Source organism: Chaetodon trifascialis, chromosome 12 (assembly GCF_039877785.1).
Source record: "Chaetodon trifascialis isolate fChaTrf1 chromosome 12, fChaTrf1.hap1, whole genome shotgun sequence".
Lineage (NCBI taxonomy): Eukaryota > Metazoa > Chordata > Actinopteri > Chaetodontiformes > Chaetodontidae > Chaetodon > Chaetodon trifascialis.
The window spans coordinates 24133457-24157447 of record NC_092067.1 but is presented as its reverse complement, the minus strand read 5'-3'; the positions used below and the strand labels follow the sequence as shown (position 1 = coordinate 24157447).

The 23991-nt window shown below is 48.0% G+C and overlaps 2 protein-coding genes across 3 annotated transcripts; one reads left to right on the top strand and one right to left on the bottom strand.

The window, feature by feature from the left end:
* The first annotated feature begins 574 nt into the window (after positions 1 to 574).
* On the top strand, positions 575 to 5330 carry c12h2orf88 (chromosome 12 C2orf88 homolog). The gene is made up of 2 exons (XM_070975967.1): positions 575 to 1018; positions 1831 to 5330. Exon 2 carries the CDS (start codon positions 2139 to 2141, stop codon positions 2412 to 2414), a length of 276 nt encoding a protein of 91 aa, XP_070832068.1. The 5' UTR covers positions 575 to 1018; positions 1831 to 2138; the 3' UTR covers positions 2415 to 5330.
* hibch (3-hydroxyisobutyryl-CoA hydrolase) lies at positions 4599 to 23448 on the bottom strand. 2 transcript variants are annotated; one of them, XM_070975965.1, is made up of 14 exons: positions 23337 to 23448; positions 22939 to 22981; positions 22505 to 22636; positions 22010 to 22094; positions 21678 to 21758; positions 21529 to 21581; positions 14616 to 14694; positions 9738 to 9883; positions 8748 to 8834; positions 8594 to 8652; positions 8172 to 8253; positions 7611 to 7730; positions 7444 to 7477; positions 4599 to 7253 (listed from the first exon to the last, which is right to left on the bottom strand). In XM_070975965.1, the coding sequence occupies exons 1-14, from the start codon at positions 23366 to 23368 to the stop codon at positions 7138 to 7140; spliced, it is 1149 nt and encodes a 382-aa protein (XP_070832066.1). In that variant the 5' UTR covers positions 23369 to 23448; the 3' UTR covers positions 4599 to 7137. The 2 variants fall into 2 exon arrangements, with proteins under 2 accessions (XP_070832066.1, XP_070832067.1); XM_070975966.1 differs by having other exon boundaries at positions 23210 to 23437.
* Between the last annotated feature and the right edge of the window lie 543 nt (positions 23449 to 23991).

The following is a 23991-nucleotide window of genomic DNA, read 5'->3' as shown; positions in this document are numbered from 1 at the left end:
GATTAGCTGCCATTTTATTCCACCAATCATGAGACAGTGCGACTGTATTTGTGATCATTCAGAGCGGAAACACGTTGCTGCTGCGTGCAGGTGGAGCAGCGACGTTGTCTGGTTTTGTTTGTTTGTTTGTTCTTCTGTGTGCGTAAACAACAAAAGTGAGAAATGTTCTTTCTCTTATTGATCAACGTATAGAAGAGGTTTGAAGTGCTGCTGCGCATGCATATCATATTCTTGCAAAAATACATTTATTACCGACATTAAGTACTGCTTACTCATCAGATGCACGTGCATCAGTAATAATAATATTACAGGCTAGTGTTTGATTAAAGGGTGACAGAGGCTGCAAAATGAGTACTTTTACTTGAATACTTTTAAGTACATCGTACTAATACTTTATCATTTGAATGCACACTTTTCCTTGTACTGGAGTCTGTAAGAAAGAATTGTTTTTCTTACTTCAGTAAAGAATCTAAATCATGTTTCCACCACTGATGGAAACACTCGCTCATGTTTTAGATGCGGTGTTTGAGCGTCGCCAGCAGATGGCGCCGTTGCACCAGGCGGAGCCGCCGTCAGTGCGTCCTGAGCGCCGCTGCAGCTCGGTCATTGCCGTGGAGCGTCGTCGCGCTGGAGTCAGTGCGGACCTGTGATTTGCTCTCTGCGGAGCGGCTTCACTCGGCGGTGACCGACGCGAAGGCAGCAGGGAGACCGTGAGCTCCAGCGCGGCGTGAGATTTCCGATTCTCCCGCTTCAGAAATCTGCTGCGGAGCGCTTCGTCCTGCCGCAACCAGAAGCCGCGAGCGGCGGCGGCAACTTGGGAGATAATTTTTGTTTCTTTGCACGTCTCAAGTTCAAATCGCTCGGATGCTGTTTGAGGAGCCGAGGAGCGGGCAGAGGAGCCGGCGCGACATCAGATGATGTCCGGACTCTCATTCACTTCAACGACCTTGGCTTATTTTCCGCGTCGCCGGATTGTTTTTTGGTGGAATGGAGACGCTTCTTCCACACTCTGTTAAAAGTATGTACAGCTCTGCAGGATCACAGCGCACGCTCAGTTTATTCTCATGTTTCCAATGAGGCTCAGAGCAGGTTTGCACACAAAGCTCAGCACTGCTGTGTTCTTCAAATAAGTCAGTTAACAGCTTTAATCCAAATCCCATGTGTGTGTCTGACGGCTAGTGGATGCGCTCACAGCTTTGTGCACATTAACATTAAGACACGTTTACAGCCATTTAAGCTCATTAACATAACATCAGATCTGAGGGGATTTCGTGACGGTCCACGCTCCTGTGTTGAACCTCCAAATGTTGTTTTCACTCACAGGGAGACTCCCCACTCTGCATGCATCATTCATGGCCTGCGCGTTGTGCAGACTCCAGCGTGCAGCTTTCTGAATGAAGCACATGTTTGCTGTGCGCCAAGGCCCGCAGTCCTAGAAAAGGAGCTGTCACTGTGAATCAGGCTGCGAGGCTCCGTTAGTGGAACAGATGGGAGACACGGGCTTACAACAAAACAGCATCAGCGCACTCAAGCTAGAGGCAGACGTCCCCGTGTCATGCAATACAAAATAGGCCGAGGGATTGAGTCATAAAACACTGTGGGGTGGGGGGTGGGGTGAGGGTGAGGGAGCAACACGCTGGCTGCACAGAGGAGCTGAGTGTGTTTAGAACGACCCTGCAGAGGTGAGGCCTTGACCTCCGGCCAGCCGCTGGAGCCCGGGTCACAATCCTTTCCTGGTTCCTGCCATCTGGTATTTGTAGGCTGCCTCTGATGGGAAACAAATCACTGAAATCCTCCCTTTGTCTCTTTCCTCATTCTTTCTCTCTGCAGCTGAGGAGGGCATGAGTTCTCCAGCAGGCACGGCTGACCACTGCAGCGCCGCCAGGCCCACACAGGGATGGGCCTCCTAGCCGGTCGCCCCCCATCGCCCTCTAAATCACCACCCTCTGCTGCTTAACACTGATCGTCACGCACGTTGGCACCCAGACATGGATGAGAGCGGATGACGGCAGCACAAAGGCGACCGCCGCGGAGAGAAGTCGAGGGGAGCTGCTTCTGTGATGTGCCGACCGCTCCAGATGTCAGAAATCTAACCAAAGACTCTCATCTCCCTAAGTCAATGCTACATCCTCCAGAGCATGGGGTGCGTTAAATCCAAGAAGAGCGACTCCGCAGCCCAGAATGCCAACTCCACGGAGAAGGTGGAGGGCAAAGCCAAGGGATGGAGGGGCGAGAAAGCCTACTTGGTCCAATCAGAGATGGGCTCGCCGGAGAGCTCCCCTCAGGTCAACCCGGTGCTGCTGGAGTACGCCCAGAGGCTCTCCGAGGAGATCGTGGTCCGGGCCGTGGAGCAGTGGGTGGAGGTAGACCGCCGCTACAGCGACATCCCCTACATCGAATGTGACGTGCCGTGACATGGAAAGGGGGTCGCAGCGGGAAGGCCGGGCCAAACTGAGACCGACCTGGACCCTGGAGGTTCTGCGTGTGATCAAACAAGGCCAACAGTCTCAAACACCTTCATTCAGAGCAAATCCCTCAAGCATCTACCTGCTGCAAGCGGGAATATGAATGAGCTGTCGGTAATTCAGTTTTGACCTACTTTTGGATTGGATTGTACTCGGATTGAGCCTAAAAACCCTCCTCCAAAGCGCTCTGATCCCAACCACGTTTGTGTGATTATTGGTATCAGAGCCGGAGCCTCGCTGAAGCAGAATGCCTCCAGTCAGATATCATCTTTCTCAGACCTTATTTGTCCCCTCTCCCAGGAGCTGTTGGCTCTCTGCGCTATCAGATATTGCCTGGAATCATCGCCTTCCTGCCAGTGAAAGCCTATCCCGTCCACCGATGCTGTCCCAGGGCCAGGACTCTCTCCTCTTACGGAGGAACTTATTAATAGATCCCTTGGTTTGGTGAGGGCTCACACTTGAAAATCCTCGCCGGTATCATCAGGTCAGAAACACACCCAGCTGTCCGGCTCTTTCTGGTCTGACAAAAGCCTCCTCGCGCTGAAGCTCTCTCTTAATGGCCTCCCCGGACACCCTGCGGCTGAGCTGCAACAAGCAGGGTCTGCTTATCTCACTGCCATTAGGCGGCCTGGACCGCAGGCCTCCATCCAGCAGGCCGGGTCCAGGAAGTTATGTGTGCGGATGATGCGTTTCCTGCACTCCAGGATTCAGTTTGGGAACTGTGACATTAGGACCCAGATGACGGGGGACCTGCTGGTCTCTCAGCCACACAGAAACCAGGGCATGAGAGAGGATTGACACACTTTTCCAAAAGGATTTATCTTGTCAACAGAACTGTTGTTAAAAAACAAAACACTTTAAAATGTCGTAGGACTAGTTTTTGTCATCGTGAACGCCTAACTGAGGAATACTGCCATGTGCCCTGCAGAGGACAACAGCACAATGCAAACGCAGAAACCCACGACATTTCAGTCCAGTGTACGTCCGGCTGCGGTGCTGCTCCGTAACACAGGCGCTGACACACACCAGGAGACCGCAGATATTTGGAATAAAGGTTCACAACCGCCAAAGTCCTTAATGAGGTTTAGGTGAACTGTTTTATATACTGTATGATTCTTATCAGAGGGGACACGGTGCAGGTCTGCTCTGTGTTCTGGACTGGGTGGGGGGTTGCAGCTGCAGGCCGGGGTCACAGCAGTCAGATCTGTGCACAGGAACTCAAACTGATGTCATTGGGATTCACCCAAAATGTAAGTCACATCACACCAGTGATGAGGACGCTCTGACTGTCTGCAGCTTCGAGTCGTTAAGTTAATTAAGCAGGAAGCAGAAAGAACGCTTCAATGTAAGCTGATAAGCCATATGAAACCGTGGCAGGGTATCCTCTCCACTCGCCTTCCCCCGGGTCGTCTCTCAGAGCAGCAGACCTCCGTTTACGAGCGGTAACGTTCAGGTGAGCCGGCTGAGGGCCGATCACGCGACGTTTCTCGAAAGCTCTAAAACCCCTCGCATCTAAAAGTCAACACAGCGAACGCCCCCTGCAGTAATCTGTGCAGACAGATGAATCTCTCTGGGTTTTTCCCCCCCAAACACGTTGTGAACACCCTAAAGATTAGAGGCGGCGCCGTTCTCCACATTCCTAATTCTTAATCTGATGCAGCTTGTTTTGTTTTCTGCGAACGCCGGGATTTAAAATCTCCTGAAGTTTCAGCAGGAAGAATCAGAGGACGCGTGAGAACGATGTTTGATCCTTTCGTGCAGTTAAACGTGCGGTTCATGCTGGAGGATGCTTTCATTTCTGTGTTTTTTAGGCTGTGAGGCTGATGTCTGCACCACAGAGGGTTAAAAATCCAACATGAACGCCTGCCTTCATTCACACAGCTGACGCGTTCAACGCTGAAACCAGTGCTTCCTCCTGGAAACTCGTTTTTAAAGGTCACCCATCTTAAATTATTTAATAGCAGCAGGTGTTTAAACAGATGGGAGACTCATCCAGCCGCTTTTTATCCAGGAGTTCTTCTTAAAAAGAAGCCTGTAGATCCCGAGGTGCAAATCTGAGCCCTTTGGTCCAGCTTACCCGATGGCTGCAGCTAACAATCACTCACGATCAATGAAACTGTCGGTTATTTTCTTGGTTGATCATTTTATTTAATAAAAAGTCAGAAAATAGAGAAAATGCCTGTTAAAGTTTCTCACAGACCAGTGATCTATGTTGGTTTTTATTCATCCAGAAGTCCAAAAAAAGATTTATCTGATCGTTATATTCAATAAAGAAAAGCATCAAATCCTGATTTTCTGCTTGAAAAATGACTAAAATTTACTTTCTAATCTTTCTTTTTGATTAATTAACTGTTGCAGTAAATGAGCATTTAAAGGTTTTCTGGCAGCTGCAGCGTAGTGACGGTCTTTAATCAGACAAATCAGCAGGTCAAGCAAGTAAAAGACCTCAGTTTAAGTTTTAGAAGAAACATCGAACTCGATTCAAAGCTCTGCAGCCACGAGCCTGAAACCGAGCCAGCCGACGCGGTGACGCTCGCCTACGACAGGTGAGCACAGGTCAGGGCGTCTCGGTGCTGCAGGTGCAGGTGATCGATGCCTCTGAGGAGCCGGTCAGTCTGCGCTGACTCTAAAGTGGAAGACGAGCAGCCGGAGGAGCAGTTTCCAGGAGGTGTCCGCTGCCAAATTAGTGAAAAATAGCCTCTGTGAAGCAGAGACGACACGCCGGCCTGTGAACATTTCATCAGAGGAGAACTTCAGATGTGTGACTTTTTAAATATTCCTATAGATCAATACTGATTAAGTGTACATAAAGTATGTGTAAACTGACAATGCCAATAAATCAGATCTATGCCTTCTGTAATTACTGAAGATTTTCATCATTATTTTCCAAATCCACACGTCAGCACAGCCTGTTTGTTCGGTGGGAGGACGCTCACACACGGCTGTGAAACGAGTGAACGCACGGCAGGTCAAAAGTTCAGCGACACGAAGGACAAACAGGACATCGAGGCGACTGCTGGCTGGTGTGTGTTTGAAGAGCAAACAGCAGCCTTAAAGCGTGACGGTTTATCTGCGACGTGGAGGGAAACACTCGGCCTGTGTTCTCGGTGTTTATGGCTCTTCATTGCCTTCAGTATGTGGGAGGTCGGCCCGGCTGCCTGTTGAAGGACGGCGAAGGCTGAAGGAGCCTCAGCCTGCATGTGACAGCGCTGCTGCTGCTTGATGACTAGAACAGATTATAACTGAGATGAGACTGAATGTGAAGGTGGAGAAGCATGAAAACAGACATGAAGCAAAGGTGTTGCTCATGCACCGCAGCAGAGCAGAGCAGCTCCTCACCCCACGTTCATGTTTACTTTGTCGGCCTCGTATCTGAGCAGCAGCTTGCTGCTTTCATGCTGACAGCGAAGCCACTTTCATAAAAGCCCGTCAGTGTTTCACAAGGACACTGTGAGCAGGTCGTTAAGTTCCTCCTCAGCCACTGGAGGTCTTTTCTACGCGAGCAGCTCCTTCACTTACTGAGAACACACAGCTTTTTATGTTACATTACCAGCTCTTTATTGCTCTCTGCTCCAGCATGGATGTCTAATCTGACCGCCACTCTCATAAATGATGCAGCTATTGATTCGGGGAGGCGATCTGATTCCTCCTGAAAAACACTGACACGATACCACACGCAGCTGAAAACACATTTGTCTCCTAAAATGCAAAGTAACCATCAGGGAAATGGACTCAGAACAAATGAGATCCTTCTATTTGTTCTGAGGTGCTGCTTGGATTTGTTAGAAAATACCTTTTTTATCCACATAAATACAGATTAAAGGGACAGTCCACCCCAAAATCCAAAATATTTTCTGTCTTCTTACCTGTAGTGCTATTAATCTTTATATGTCTGACGTTGCTAGCTTGTGATTAGCCTACAGCTAACTGATACTGCTAGCTAAAGTTCCATTAATGTCTACATCCTGCTCTTTAATCCACGAGGAGATGCACGCTTCCTTCAGAGCAGCGATGGGGTTGGTGGGTGCAGTTCGGTCGAAAGAGCCGAGCCGTCTGGTTCCTTTATAATCAAGAAAAGGAACATCTCCACAGCCGATAACCTGTGCACACCAAAGCAATCCAGAGGGACAGACAGCCCACAGGTAAGAGGACAAAATGTGTTTTTAATTATGGGGTGAACTGTCCCTTTAAGAGGAAACGCACCAGAAAAAGATCAGAACTATCTGAATGATGCTGAGCCACGTGACATCAACAAACACCCACAGCAAATGTAATAAAGACTCTGTGGTGAGATCATGTTCTCCTCCAGAGTCCTCGTGTTCAGCAGAAAAAGAAAAAACTCCACTGCAGAGCAAGTTTACACTAAAACGTTTTCAGGTGTGACACACGGGGCCTCTGTGAGCTTCTTCTGTTACTATTTTGGATTTCTGGCTGTGAACGGGATTCAGATTCTTCTCGGCTGCAGAGGAGCAGCCTGCAAAATGTCACTGCAGCATTTAACGGTTTCGAGTCAAACTGTGAGGTATACGACCTCTGCGTGTACTTGTCATAAAATAACAGGCTCGCTCTCGTCCTGTGCTCTGCCGTCCTCAAAGGGACGGGGGGGGGCTTGGCGAAGGCTTCGTGGCGTGTGTGTGTTTGAAGGCGAGGGGCAGCTGCTGGCGGGCAGACTTCAGAAAGTCAAGTCTTTCTCTCCCAGCGAGGAGAAGCACTGCTCCACCGCCTGCTCGGACACCTCCTCCAGCGTGGACGGGTTCCACTTCGGATTCTGGTCCTTGTCGACCAGCACTGGAAACGCACAGAAAATCACAACACAGAAGAAGAATCAGAGGATGTGACTGAGACGATGTCAAGCAAAGGATTATTTTATTATTTAAGGATCAACATTACTCTCTTTTTCATGCAGTCCTTAGAAATTATGCTGCATCGCTGAGAGTCACATCCACCACATTCCACCTCATGTCCTGCAGTGACTTACCGGCTCTCACGCCCTCGTAAAAGTCGCAGCCCCTCTGCAGGAGGAACAAGAGATTTCAGCTTTCAACACATCAAATAAAATAATCCAACTCTGATCACTGAAGTCTGAAAACGAAGGACGTTCACGTCTCTGCCGGCTGACGCTGCGGCCGCGGGGTCGGCTCTTACCATGCAGGCCTGGCTCAGTCGGTACTCCATCACCAACACGTCCGACAGGCTCAGAGACGCGCCCGCCTGCAGCTGCTTGTAGGTGATTTTCAGGGACGTGGGAGACATCCGGGACAGGGTCTGGAGGAGGAGACACAGAGAGTTTCACTGTGCACTGATGGAAAGATGGAAAAATGCTGCACATTATCAAACCAAATGATGGAAGAATAGAAGCAAGCGGCTATGAGGCGGGACGTGAGTCAGCGGCGTAGTACTTAAAGGAAGTGGATTTGGGGGGTTGGACGGCTCCCTTCACAGGTCTGATCTCACTGGACAGTCTGGGTGAGAATCAGAGACTCTGGTCCAGCCAACGAGGCACACGATGCAGTCTAAGGCCCCATTAAGCGCTTAAACTGAGGTGAGATTACTAACACATTCTGCTGAAGCCAAATAACACCTGGCTCCGTCCCAGCACCGTCAGTGGGGTTTATCTGATGGTGCAGAGGGGGGAGGAGCGCCGTCAGCATGCCTCTGCACCAGCGCTGCCACACTTCAGAAGAAACAAACATTCAGGGATCAAACCTGAGCTTGTTTGTGAGCGAACTCTGAGCCGTCTGCCTTCAGGTCCTGCATGATGCCCTCCACACTGCCGGCGCTGAACAGCCTGAGGGGGGAGGAAGACCAACAGGGACAGGTCACTCTCACCTGCGTCTGTTAGCACGCGTCAAGGCTGAGATGCTTCTTAAGTCAACAAAAGCACCAAACAGACCAAAACAAAGAGCTGATTTCACTGCCAGCTACGTTCAGCCTGACGAGTCTGCAGAGCTGCTATTAAAACCATCAGTGAGCACCAAATCCACAGCTGAGAGCAGCCCCCAGCAGACCACTTCCTGTTTGAGTAACCGCCTGCTGCTGAGGGAAAGATCAGCTGATCTTCAGCAGCTCTGCTGCTTTTGGTCTGTTCATGGTTTGTTGACAGTGAAGTTCAGAATAACGAGGCTGACCTGTTGATATCAGACATGTGCTTGTCCAGAACAAAAGGCTTCTCCGAATCCAGAGGACTCTGTGGACAGAGGACACAGTTACCAACACACACACACACACACACACACACACACACACACCGGCCGAGACCCTCACAGTCTAAATGAAACGAACCTGGCTCTGGAAGGACTCGAGCACTCTGGACACGTCCTCGGCGGAGGGAGACTTCAGGTTCACCAGCTCCTTCTCCAGATCTGAGATCTGTCCACACAGAGAGCCTCACATTGAGGGAAAGCTTGTAAATATGCTTCTACGAGCCATTAGGCTGAAAATCGATGACATTAGAGGGCGCAGGCAGATCTTTGAAGAGCCGGCTGTTCTGGATTGGCCGATTTCTTCTTTTGTGGATCATTTTAAGGAATCAGGCAGCGCGTGAGACAGTTTTCAGTGTGGGTTATGTTTCCTTTCAATGAACGAGTGCAGATTTAACGTGATCTTTAACACAGACGCAGACTAACGTTTCCATCATCTCCAGCGAGCTCAGACATTTTGTCCGCCTTGTTTCTGCTCAAACTCTGCTGTAAAAAATGAAGTGAATCCACCTCGCCGCTCGCCTGTCCTCCACACCAAGGTCACAGTCTTACACAAACTCTGCCGCCCACTGATCTGACCTCACGCCAACGGCAAGACAAACACGACCCGCCTGTGGACGAGCCAGAGAGCGAGACAGCAAGTGACTCAGCATCCGGCTTTCCAGCCGAGCTTTAACCTCACCCCCCCGGCACGCCGCTGTCCTGCGCCGTGGCTCACGCTCACACAGCGCCGGGCTGCTGAGTGGCTTAGATAATGAATTGAAAGCAATACAGTGGAAAAGTCCAGAGTGTTTGGCTCGTCCAGGGTTTGTCTGCAGTCTTGTTTGACATCGTTTCTAAAAACAAACCTGATTCCAAAAAAGCTGGGACGCCGTCAAAAAGACAATCATTCATTTCAAACAAGCTGTGTCCCTGTAGAAATCAATGAAGCTGATGAGCTCAAACATTAAATCTATTGTGCCGTTTTTAATTCACTACATGTCAAACAGGAAGTTTATTTTGGCGAGTCAAAGCACAAAAACTTACCACGATCTCCTGCGAGTTGATCTCATCTTAACTTGGGTTATCGTACCTTCTTAGACTCCACAAAGTGAGTGGCCACTCCAGCTCTCTGCACGTCTCGTCCCTTGAGACGGAAGCCCGTCAAGGCCAGAAACAGTCCCAACTTCCCCTGGAGCCTGGGCAGAAAATAGCCCCCTCCCACGTCAGGGAAAAGCCCTGTCAAACCAAAAAACAGAGCGCGAGGATCAAGAATCAGCTGAGCATCAAAACACCGTGTGATCACAGACCCAGCGGTGCCGGATATGTGAGGCTTTAAATACATAAACAAAAAAGCTTGACCTGATCCCTCTGAGTGTGTTTATTTGGAGAATTGTGACCCACGGACATATCAAGCAGAGCATTCGACAGCTGATAAATCGACCTGTGAGCTGAGAGCGAGCAAGGTTTCGCTGAGATGTGGAGGAATTTCTTATTAACCCCCCCCGCAGCTAACAAGTGACCACACACCAAAATGATGAACAACAACACGATTAGCATCTGTTAGCATCAGCACCTGATTTATGTTGTTATCAGTTCGATCAGAAAACAAGTGGGACACTCATTTCCTTGAGCCCAAAGTGATGCCATCACGTCATGAACGTTTAAATGCTGAAATATTTCAGTATAATGAAAAAACAGCATATTTTTATTCTGTGTTTAACTGTTTTTCCATTTGAGCTCCATGTTCGCGACAGGAAACGAGATTCCATCGGTCACAGCTGGTTTTTTGACGGCTTCTGTGTGTGTCGTGGCCTGATGCGAGCGGGGGGGGGTGGGGGGAGCCGGATTAGATGATGTGACCTGATTCACGGCTGAAAATGTAATATCATAAATGTGGCAGATTATCGCTGTTGTTCAGAACGCGAGCAGGGCTGAGTTCAATCTGTTAATCCCACCACAGAAAGAGTTAACGAGCGTTTGGGGGGGGCGGGGGGGGTGAGAGTGTGATGGAAGTGTGTGTAGTCAGTCAGTAATTTCCTCAAACAGCAGGTCACTGTAGTTTCTAACAAACACTTGTCAAACAGGACTAACCTGTGCATCAGCTGGGGACTATTTTCAGCTGCGGATTAATACACGTTTGTTTGAAGCAGCAGCAGCTCGTTCATGTGTTTTTAACAGTTTGGACACACAAAGTGTATTACAGGACCAATTCATCATTCATTTTGCTCTTTTCAAGGTATCTGTTGACAAACATCGAGGCTGAACCGTGAACGTTGGTGCTGAATATTTCCTGGAACATTTTTATGTATCTATTAAAAGTCTTTCCGCTGCTCACCCGCTCATCTTTGGCGCCGTCTTTGTGATTGCTGAATTATAAAGTGTTATTGGTAATGGTGGGGGAGCGGTGGAAAGGCGGCCATTAATAAATTATAGCCAGGGTCCCTAAAGGGCGAGAAAAGGCCTGATCACATGATGAGGGGAGGGACAAAGGACCAGGCCTTTGTCCTCGTTTTTAGCCTGATTGAGTGCATGTATTCAGCTTTATACTGCACACATGTTCATTGTTCATTCAGACGTTTGTATGTATGAGGGTCCTGTTACAGCTTAAAGGGATGCAGCCATTGTTAATGTCCTAGGTTATAGCTGACAAGTCAAAACGTCCTCCATGGAAAAAGACTATTGTTTTTTTGTATTTTATTGTATTTTTATTAACATTTTCTAACATCACAAACGGCCCTCTCTGTATGATCTGCAGGCCTTATTTCCACCGTGGTGCGTGGAGGCGTCTGCAGCTGCTTCTTTCCGGTCTACCCCCAGCTGTGCTCGCACCCCGCCCAAACCAGAGGGAGCCATTGACGCAGGACCCCTCATCTGGCTTCCCCCAAACACCCCCACCTGAAGGAGGACGTGCGCTGGAGTTACCTGCTGATGCTGCAGCCTGAGGGGAGCGCGCGGTGGGGGCAGCGTTCACACGAAGCTCCTCTCACATCTATTATGCAAACATGGAGGATGTTGCTGTGATGAGTTCGCTGCTCAGAGTAATTAGGGCGCACCTGCCTGCTTCCAGCCGAGGTCGATGTCAACGAGCTGTTTTTAACTGTGAAGCACTGAAACTTCCTCAGTTCAGGTGATGTCACCGTCTCGTTCTCTAACCAGGTCCCTGCGAGGTTCATGGACATAATGTGAAGTCTGCACTCACAGGTGTTTTCTCTTTGTAGGCTGCAGCTGCTCTGACAGAGAACACTGTTGCATGCAGCGTGATTAAAAGTGGGACATATTACTTCACTTTACCACTGCGGCCTGAAGTTTGATCATCTTGCTCATTGGTCTGCCTTTGTGTGAAATTTGAAGTAAAGCGACGTGGAATGCAGCCAATGAGCAGTCAGCTCCTGATGTCGATCAAGCCCAAGCTATGCAGTCCTGGAAGGAGGGTCAATCAGCCAAACTGCAGCATTTGAAACTTGTGTACCACTTCAGAGGAAGAAGCCAAATTTCACAATGTGACTGTCGTCGCAGTAAACCCAGCACATAAGAGGGGCTCTTGAGAGGACTGAACCCCAGAATCAAGGCTAAAAAAAGCATGGGGGGGGGCTCTCCAAGCAGCTGCCATCTCTGTGAAATCCAAGTTCCTGATTGCAGAGGGGACATGCTGATGACGGAGGCGCAGAGGGACGGAGACAAAGCGAGATCACAGCAGCTCCGAGCACAATTAGCCAAGATTTCCCGCCTTCTGGCCAAAATGCATCAATAATGACACTAAACAGAATTTTATGAACTGCTTCACCAGCGAGTACTGGACAACGCACGGCTGCATGTGCATTGATTAGAGCTACAAGGAGACACACCCTGCTGTGCACGCCGTCCATCACTCCTGCCACAGAGCCGATCCTCAGCCTGTGAACTGAGCTGCTCTTCACCGTCAGACGGCATCAGCCAGAGCAGCCTTTCCCTGCTGCTCCCCTCATTTACTCACCACTGACAACATAATCTTCATCCCTCCATCAAACACCTGAGTCAGGTTCCACCGCACAGCGAAGCATCAGCGTGCGTGCGCGCGCGCGTGCGTTTGTGTATCAAATCGAGGATGACGTGATCGTTCTTGGGAGTTTGAGGGAGTGAGAGCGCACGGTCAGTTCATCAGAGCGTGAACAGATACGCGTTAAAGCTGCAGGAAAACAACCAGCAAACCGGAAACTCCTGCAGCGAACGCTCAAAGCCTTTCCTGCTGGTCGCTTCATTCAAGCCCACATACGTTTAAAACGATCCTCATGGACGCTCATGGCCAGATCGACGTCTTCTCTGTGACGTGAACACACTGACTGACTTCAGCTGGGTGGTCTGCAAATGACTAACACACTGTTACATTCATGCATAAAGATAAAACAATGACAAACCCTCTGGATTTAAGTGACAACAAGCCAGTTAAAGCCCTAACAGAGATTTGTTACTAATCTCCTCAGCGCCTCAGGAGAAGGCCATCTGTCTCCAAGAGTCAATTAGCTAAAGAGCAAACTGTAGCTTAGCTGTGGCAAAGGCCTTTTACACTGGAGGAGCTGGCTGAGACAGGAACACACAGATAAGTCCTGATGGAGTTACGTCACGGCTGAAATAATAAAAAGGATTTGGATCCCGTCTCTCGCCTCGGGATGATTTGTTTCATTCCTCGTCCTCCTGAAACAAATTCAGCGCTTCTGTGGGAAAGTTTCAGCTGAGCTGCAAATATTTACAGGCCTGCTGTTTTCTCACCGTGACATGTTTGTGTGTTCTGCTCTCGAGGCTTTACGTGCATTTATTTAACCGTTATCGGCTTCTGACAACATACACAGCAGATCAGGAGGGCTGAGCCATACGCCATAAGCCACACGCTTTCAATCAACATCACCATAATAATCATCATATTAATCCATGTCAGAATGTGGAAAATGCTAAATTACATGTAAATCTTATATTTGGTGCAATAAACCTTCAATTTCAACTCATTTTTTGTGCTATTTTGTTAGGAATTATTGATTTGCATAACAGAAATTCTGTTCAATCAAACTGAAAGTTAATAAAAAATATCCCTGAATTTTGTTGCCAGACTCTGTGAATCAGAGGATGTAAAGTTTTCCGGCGCACATGCCTGTGTTTGTAGTGTTTGTAGTGTTTGTAGTGTTTTTAGCCACACTATCGGCTGCAGGGACGCGTGCAAACGAGTGATTCCAAACTTCTGAGCAGCGGCGCATGAGACGAGCGCCATCATGGCGGCGAGGCCGAGGCGGCAGACTTCTCTGTTTGACGTTCAGAGCCGACAAATCGCACAGAAAGCTAAATCCAACATGTCAAATCCTCCAACAGACGCAGGTTTCCAAACTTTAGCAGAAACAGGTTTTTACTAACTAACTCGCTCTAAAATCAGCTCAGCACTTTGTTCTTTACTTTCTGTGTCACACATGCTTCATTTCGCTCTGAGCTGCAGACGTAACGCAGCACTCTTCATGTCTTCAGTCTCTATTGTGTGGATGCTTTTATTCTGAATTTCCTCTCGAGGGACCATAAAGATCTGAGCTGTTGGTGGACTTAAAACTGCGCCTCACTCGGTCTTATCTGATCAGATGAAGCACAGTTATCTCTGCTGATGCTGCCATGTGTTTACTGACTGACACCACCTTCCATTTTTAACACCTCTTTAACATCTTCACCTCCATGTTTGGACCTCAGCTCTGAACTCTCTTACAATCAGCTTCTTTACATGGACAGTCAGTGGAAAGCATGGCTGCATGTTTCACACCCTCTCTGATCAGCGGAGGTCATCTGTTTGTTTTCCTTCACGTCTATGAACGCACGAACCGGATCCAGCCGGGTCTGCAGCTGAGATCACTGCTGCTACATAATTAATGGTCTCAGACACCCACTCGTGCTGATGTGGGCCAACCAGCCTCCCCTCCACCCCTGCATCGAGGAAACCGGTGCAGCTGGACAGTCTTACCGATGGCGGTCTCCGGCATGGCGAACAGCGTCTTCTCGGTGGCCACTCGAAAGCGTCCGTGAACTGACAGACCTACGCCCTGCAGGTGGAGGAGAGCAAAAAAGTTCAAATAAATCAATGCTGTGATGGAGAGGAGGAAGCAGAGGCCCGGGCTGGGCAGAGAGGAGGCAGAGAGGAGGCGCAGAGGAGGAAACAGAGCAGAGAGAACATTAATAACTGTCACCTCGACAAGGAGGCACGGAGCCGAAGTTTGGCGTGACTGGAAAAAAAAAAACACTGTCCGACCCTGTGGAAGTGTGTGTGTGTGCGTGTGTGTGTGTGCGTGCGTGATTTACGCCTGTTGTTCGCAGCAGAGGAAGAGGTGAAGGCTAATGAGCAGCGTTGGCCAGAGGACATTTCAAGCACAGCCAGGACTCACTGTGTGTGTGTGTGTGTGTGTGTGTGTGTGTGCGCCAGATTATACGGTTACCATGGAAACACCATCCTCGTCTTATACGCATAAAACAATGCGGACACACAGACAGGCGTGCTGAGCCGGCTGACGGCTGTGTGAGAGTAGTTGTTCCTGTTGGACTGTCGCACGGCGCTGATGAAGCGACGAGCCCGATCAATTCATCTATCAGGTGAGCGTCGTCAATACAGAAAGACATTAAAACCCACGAGACGGAAACTGTGCCCAGCTGAAGATTAAAGATGATAAATCCTGTCCGGTAAGTAATCACATTACTCCGCTGACCTTCACTGCTCTGGAAGATGTGTTACTAATTAAGCGAGCCTGGCCCACAGGGGAGTACGCTGTGATTGGATCCCTCTCTGTACCTGAGAGCGGGGTCACTTCCTGGTCAGGTCGGAGGAAAATCCAATATGTCAGTGAGCGACCGGTGGTGATTAATGACTGTGGAGGGTCATCAGGTGAATCCCCCGAGGGTTCACGTCCACCTGAAGCAGAGGCTGGACGACGCCGGTGATTCATGATGTCGTGAATTCACACGTCGGTACGGCCGAGCGTCACGCATGCTGACATACATGCCTTTATTCTAACGAGGTCATGATAATAAACTTTATTAGTTCATACAGGAGCTGCAGCTCGAAGCACGAGAAAGAAATCGCATGCACCGAACGAGTGCATCAGATGGAAAAGATTACGACTTAAAAACAGATCAAAACCGGATGTAAAATAATCAATGATGATCATAAGGATGAAAATAAAAATGAAGACGATGCATAAAACCCCTGAAATAATAAAATATAGGTACAAAAGCTAAGCGAGCCATTAGCTTTGAAGCTAACACACCTGCGTTAGCTTATGTTTCTTTCTTTCGAGGCTAAAAGCAGCATTTCTGATTTGCTGATAAAACAATGGCATTACGCTCATTTCAACCGATGTAGCCAGCGTTTCCGAACAGGTATCGAGGCCAACACTTCCTTTTTCGTGCGCTGGTCACGGTTAACGGCCCGGTTAGCATCTCGACTTTCAAACCGCTCTGCGTTTTAGCTGCACATTAATGCAGATAAATTAAAAGAAGCTAATAAAAAGCTAAACCAACATCAGACGGTCACCGATTCAGCCCACTCAAATGTTATTGGTCAATACTCGAACCACAAACAGACACCAGAAAGCTTCTGACGCCAAAATCCAGATTCTCCACAAAATCCCCGATGAGTACAGATGAAAGTTTAGGATTCATCAGAGGATCAGCAGCGTATTGAAATACAGACTTCTAACAAGCTGAAGCTGCATTTGGGCTCATGAAAGCTGCAGAAAACTACCTGCACAGACAGGTACAGACAGGAAAGGATGCCACCTGCGGAGTGCGGAGTCCCGCCAGCCCAGCAGCGACTGTGTGCGAGCTCGTCCTCCAGCAGAGGCAGCCGGCGGCGGTTTGCCTTCAGGCCGTGTGACAAATGACCACAGAGGATTAAAAATATCTGATCACTGGAGACTAAACAGACTTCAGCCGAGAGGAGCTGCTCTCTGCAAAGAACCAGACCCGACACCGAAAGATGAAGAGGCAAACAAAAGAGAGGGACGCTGGCTTCAGTCGTCTTCATCAGCTTCACGATGACGAGCTCCTTTCAAACAGATCAGCTTCGCTTCGTGGAAAAGAAACAGGAAGTTATTAATCTGATGGAAACCGCCTGTCAGAGCCTTTTTCATTCATGTTAAACCAACACCGACTAACGGCTTTGTCTCTGGGTTCATTTCATATTTCTGCTTCTGGCTGCGTCTTAGAAACTCATTTCCCATGAGCCCTCTGCCATCGCGTGTCAAACATCAGCAGATCAGCGACAGAGGCGAAGCCGAGGGTCAGAGAGGGCTGAACAGACGAGAGATTAAAGCCGAAAGTTAAAAAAGAGGCACTAAAACAGCGATGACAGACACGAAAGAGACAAAGTTATGATGCCACCCGCTGCTGCGCGGCTACACTGAAGCTGTTGTTTCATTTTTTTAACGCTGACAGATGAACCTCTGCCACGCTTTAATACGAAGAAGCTATCAGTCATTTTACTGGTAACATAAATGCAGCCTATTCAAAAGTCCCTCTGCATTTTTGTCATTTTAAGAGGTTTCACAGTGACACTGAAACAAACTCCAATAAACTGTTTCACAATGAAAATAAAGACACGTTTCATTTCAATGAGTTTTAATAAGCTACCAAATGATTTCACAGTGTGCTCATTTACATATTACACTGCATTTTTATTTCCTATCACTATTTGTTTCATCCTGGCGTGAATAAACACCGACCGTGTTACAGTTCCTTATGTGTAAGGTTTCAGCAGAACACCCAGAGTTCCTCTTGTCTGCATCTATTATTAGACACTGAATGAGTCACGTAAGATGGAGAGCACTTAAAAGACGAGATGAATGAACCTTGTGCATCGCAGCAGCCGTTTCCTCTAAAGTGTCCAAATACTGAAAACAGCGGTGGAAAAGTAGAAGATGTGCAAAGCAAATAAATGAGAGTGAACAGAAGCGGTCTGGCTGCAGTGATGACTGGATGCACCCAGAGGAGCGAGGGCCGGTTTAGACTCACATTACCCGAGTTTCACCATAAAAGTAGTGGAACATCGTTACGCGCTGGCGTGGAAGCGCCGAGCACCAAATAAGAGCACGTCTCCAGATCGTGCTGTAAACAGTGGAAATGTGCAAAAGTGTGCAGGCGAGCGTGTTTGGAGCCAGTGCTTACAAACACAAGAGGCTGCAAAATTTACGGCCCGGATGGAAGCGTTTACACTGGCGCAGGACACGGACGGCTTCAGGGAGGCCTCGTTATGATGCCTGATGTGCAAACATTGATCAAACAGGTGCGGCGAAATCCGCGGAGATGCGTCAGAGTGGCGGCGCAAAGCGGAAGCGCCCTCCGCTCAAGCTTTTGCAGAGAAAACCAACTTTTGCAAACGAGTGCAGGCGCCCTCCAGCTGGTGCAGAGACGTCCAGGAGACGGATGATAGTAACAAACACTTCAACACAAAGCGACGCGTTGTTTGACAGCGCACAACACATGCGTCGCTTTCCACATCGCTCTCGCTGTCAAAACAAGCTCTGCAAAGGCTCTGAGAGACGAGAACCTCACTGCCGGCGTCAAAATCTGCCTCCCAGGTCTTGTCTTCTCATTAGACAACGTGGACATTAGCAAGCACGAGCTCTGTGCTCCCGGGGACAGAGATTACAGTCGTGCAGCTCAGCTGAGCAGCAGCAGCTGCTTCACAAACTGACTTGAAATCAGTGAGTTCTGGACGTGACGAGCCGGCTGTGTGACCGTGTGAATGTCTGAAATCTTAACGACGTGCAAAGAGAGAGAGAGAGACGCAGAATCTGCTCGGCCGCAGAGCACAACAGACACGGATTAATGACACTCCAGCGCTCCCAGGCCTTAAATCCAGGGATTTTAAACTTGGACAGCGATGAATGATGCGTGAGAGGAGATCCCACTGATGTCAGAGGCAGCCAGACAGTGTGTGTGTGTGTGTGTGTGTGTGTGTGTGTGTGTGTGTGTGTGTGTGTGTGTGTGTGTGTGTGTGTGTGTGTGTGTGTGTGTGTGTGAGACATGCCTTCACTCCCTGGTGGTTTGTTATCACTAACGCAGAGATACTCGCTCCGACGTGGGAGTTCTGCTCTGCGCTCAGCACAGATCTGGGAACAGGGCCTCGGCAGCTCTTGGACTTTTCCATATATAGAACCAGCCTGTTTCCAGCCACTACACACACATTACACAGGAATCACCCGCAGGACGGTTCGCATCAACATTACTGTGCGACATGATCGGGCGAACATCAGAACGTTTCAGGTTTTCCTCTGGGACGATGAGCGGAAGTGACCTCAGCACGCGGCGCATCAGATGCGAGCACTCAGCTGTCCCTCACGTCCATTACACCACGTCACCCCGCCATGTTTTTCACTTCTGTTCTGACAAATAAATTACAGCGTCCGTCTCTCTCGGAAAGGAAAATGGTGAGTGGGTGTGTCGTTATCGTCCCAGCTGTCTAAACACTGGAAAAACAAGCAAACACGACGAGTTTTTAGCTTCACCGCTTGTAGGATTCAACCTCTGTGAGTTTCCCTGAGCGAAATGTTTACTACTAATCCAAAAAAGGTGTTTTCTTTAACTTTACTGGATGTGAACACTTGAACCCAGCTGCCATCAAAACCCAAACATGGCTCCCTGTTTGCAGGTGGTTAGCTTGGTGGAGCCTTTAGAGGCTAAAGAAACAGATGTTTTTCTCAGGAGTTGCTGGAAACCAAACGGGAGTTTTTCAGTGAGCTGAGACTCTGGACTCAGTTAATGATACTCTGTGTCTGCTGGATGTTCACGAACAGAAGGTGATGACACGCTGATGTTGTGCTCTTTCAGTTTGTTCTGCAGCTTTAAGGTTCCAGTCGTCCTCTCTGCCACGTCGTCTTCTTCTGGGTCGCTTTTGAGACAAAATGTTGCTGTTGTTGTACTATCACGCCTCGACTATTGTGATTCCTCACTGGCCGGCTCCCAACACGCTCGCTAAAACCTTTGCAGATGATCCAGAATGCGGCGGCTTGCCTGGTATTTAACCAGCCCAAACGAGCGCATGTCACTCTGCTGTTCACATCCCTCCACTGGCTCCCAGTTGTATAGGTCCTTGATGCTCGTCTACAAAACCGCCACCAAAACCGCCCCGACCTCCCTGAACCCCCTCCCGCTCACTACGCTCTGCCCAGGACAGCGCCTCCTGCTGCCACCTCCAAAAAGCCCTAAGTCTCCAGCTAGACTCTTCTTCTGTGGTTCCCAGGTGATGGGACGAATTCAAACTCCACTCGTTCTGAGTCCCTCTCGATCTTTAGAAAAAGACTAAAGACCAAGCTCTTTACTGAACACCTTGTTCTTTAATAAAACAAAAAAGAACTCTCTCCTGTCTAGAACCTCGTCTTGCACCTTCCTTGAAAATCTCATATGTGCGTCGCTTTGGATAAAAGCGTCTGCCAAATGACAACTTGTAAAAATCAAGGTAACAACTAAAAGATGAGTGTCAGTGTTTTACATCTTCATCCTCGTGTTGTTCTTCATGGCACAGACGGTCTGTGGAAGTGTGACTTACTGCTAACTCCTGCAGGCGAGAGAAGCAGCTAACTTATTTTAGCTCTGTGTATCCTGACATCAATCAATCAACGTCCTCTGGTCACCTTCTGGTTTGTCCATAAAGTGCAAATTAATGTTACAGTGATTATCAAAGTTCAACACTTACAATTCCAAGTTATTGTACCTTTATGTTATTTAGTTGTGAGGATCACTGACGCTGTAGAACAACATTCAACAGCTCGCTGACCTCCTCCACAGGTTTTCCACATGTGCCTCTTTGAGTTTAGACCGTAACACATGTTCTGTTCTTCAGCTCCATGCAGCATTAAAACCGACCCTGCTCAGTGTTTTACTCGTCTTTGTCCTCAAAGTCAGAAAAACCACAGAAGAGCCAACTGCTGTCATTTTATGTCTTCAGCCCTTCTTATTACGAATCATTCCTGATTATTGAAAGACCTGAAAAGTCAGTGTGCAGCAACATCACACACGAAACAACTCCCTCCCAGTCCTGCTAGCTTTGCTCACTAAAGACCTGACAGCTGAGATAACAGTAAGCCTGAAGTATTAAACGCAGCAGGAGTAGAAACACGTGCAAAGAAACGTAAGTTTTGAAACCAAAGAGGCAAAAAGGTGTCCATGCACGAGGTGTCCCCCAACCTCTCAACAAACACAGCCAAACAGAGACCGAGCCAGAGGTATTGATCTGCGCCTCCTACAGCTGGAAAAATACTCCTGAAGAGACAGCGCACCCTAATGGCCAGTATTTGAACAGTGAGGCTCAATGTTCACACATGTTGACACATCTCTGCGCCACAAGGACACACACGCACACACACACACCATGAGTAATGACCCAGTAGATGCTGGTGGCTGTGAGCGACCCAGTTGACACCTCAGGACTAAAATCATGGTCAAGGTCATGAAACGGAAAACAGAACAGACTCAGCCAAAGGCCAGACATCCTCTGTGAGCAGCCCAGTTGAGTTTCAATAACCCACAGCCCTCTGTGGTCAAATCCCTCCTGATGAACCAGCATTTGTTCTGCTCCGAACTCCAAGCATATATGACACCTGGAGGGAAAAACCAGTGGAAGCAACAGTGCTTTGTCACTTTATATTCCATCCAATCAGAGGCCACCTTGCCACTGGCAGCAGGTGACAGCGGCAGATGGCTCACTACTGACACCTACAGGCACACTTGAATATCGCACCTCCTAAGAAGAGCAATGTTTTCCACTCAAAAGAGCAAAAACTGCCAAAAACATGATGAAAATGAAGCTGTTTCAAAGCCCCACATGATAAAATATCCAGAGTAACTCTAAGCTGATAATATAATAATAATAAAGTGCACGTACTCACCCCTCCCATTGTTATTCCATCAATAAGGGCGATGTATGGCTTCCGGCATGCTCCTTAAGAGATAAAATAAATGGCATAAAGTGATTTTAAACAAAGCAAACTGATAAAATGGAGGCCTGGCTGTCTTTAACTGGACTTGTAGCACTCACCAATAGCATTGTTGAGAATGTATTCGTGACGGAAAAAGTCCTCGGCAAGAGGGTCTCCAACTTTCCCTGCTTCTGTGACGGCTGAGAGGAAGAGACAGACGCAAACAGAGACGAAGCAACAGGGTTCAGTCACTGCTTTTTAACCATTCAGCAGATGGAAGATGGAAGAGGGGGCGTTCAGGAAACACCTTCAGAACAACAGCACTGTTTTTAAACACTGTCGGTTATCATCCGTCAGAAAAACTGACGGTTACCTCAGTGACCTGAACGCATGCTGATGCATGAGAGGAACAAAGTGGGGCTGCACAGAACGCAGCGATTGATCATCTCACCTCTGATGTCTCCACCTGCACAAAAGGCTTTCCCACCTGCTCCTCTGATGATCACAATGTCAGTCTCTTTGTCGTTCTCCCATTTCTAGAATCACAAAAAAGCAGCAAATTTAGAGGAAATCATCATCAAAAACGAATCTTCAAACAGACGGCACAATGGCTGCTGGGAGCACACCTAAAAGATTGTTTTTCAGGAAGTTAAAAGTCATTGAATTTCCTGCTTCGTGCTGTAAGTGCGGCAGTTTGGAGCAAAACGGTGCGTAAAAGGATTTTTGTACAGAGTACAAGAACGTCTGTTAACAAGCTTTGAAAAGGTTTATGAGTAAATCTGTCCCACTCCCAATAACCCCAAGACCTTGACAGTGTCAGACTAAGTAAGATACTGGCAGCCATTTACGATCAGCGACACGCCGCTGTAATAAATGACACTTGACACGGTCGAGGCCTTGACATTTCTCCCGGATGCAGCTTGCATGAAGGAAGCTTTCCACACACCATGAGCTGAGGGTAGATCTGCTGGATCATGGTCATGTTGAGGGCATTCAGGACTTTGGGTCTGTTCATGGTGATCACACCTGCGCGGCCCACCTTCTCCAGAAGAACCTGTGGTTCCACCTGACTCGACATCTGATCCAAAGCAGAGACAACAGGACAATTCTGTGAGAGTCTTTACAAAACACTGTAATGAACCCAAAAATAGCAGCATCACTCCGGACTGACAGACTGTTTGTCTGGTAAAAACAGGTAAAAACCACACATCTCTGAGTGATCCTGACAGACCTACGTCGCATGTCATAGCCCATCATTTCAGCATGATGTCAGGTTATGTTGCACGCTGATAACTGCGTCTCAACAATTCCCACCATGCATTACTGGGAAACCACAGTCGGTACAGTACAATATGAGGATGCATGAGAGGGTTAGCTCACCATGTGGCTCTGGATTCGCTGCAGTCTGCAGAGGGACCTCAGTCTGGTGGAACAGCAAAGAAAAAGCACTGTACAGGCTGGACTCAGCATTTCATAACATCTTATCTGACCGACAGTCAATTCACTCTTGCACTCAAACAACTTCAAGTTCAAATCAATGCTACTATTTGACCGGTTGACCTCAGACTTCCCGTGCGTTCATCCATTTACTATCACAACATTACAGCACACAGACACAGCAGCTAGCACCCAAATAACTCATTACCCAAACCTCATTTTAGCGTGTCTGACATTTCAGAACGAGCAACATAATGGCCGCAAGCAAGAGAGTGTCACGACGACAAACCAAAAAAAAATATTTTAGAGGTTCGCCAGAAACACCGTCAGTCTCCACAAACCTGTACGCGGACGTAAAAACGGTTAAAGACATTATTATATTTGACTTTCAGGCGAAGCAGGCTTTCTTTGCTCGTTCCTCTGCAGTCTCTGCGTTTACTTCCCGAAAGAGGCACCAAGCTGTCTCTGATTGGTCGATGTGGTGACGTTCTGGGGGGCGTACGCACCAACGACGGAGATTGAGTTCGCGCTGTGTTTCTGCCACACTGCCACCTACTGTGGAGAGGAGGAACTGTCACTTATGTGTTTTGTACACGGACGACATTTAAGTCACCATTTCATACTTTTATTCCGATGATCTACATATTTTGTCTTATATTATTATTACCTATATATTGTATTACACTATACTCATGCAATACTATACTGTATTTGATATTATATGTTATATTGCTCCACTATACTATATATTATGCTACATGATATTACTACATTTCACCTTATACTATGCGAATACCATATTATACTGCACTATATTACATTATATTGTGTTATTCCGTTCAATTACATTATATACTACATTATACTTCTATATTAATATAGACAAACACTCAGTATCATCACTTGAACATGTTCTGTGGGAATCTGGTTTATGCTGTTTTCCATTTCTGCTGCTGATCACATCACTGTACTCTTGTCTTGTACATTAAGTAAGTA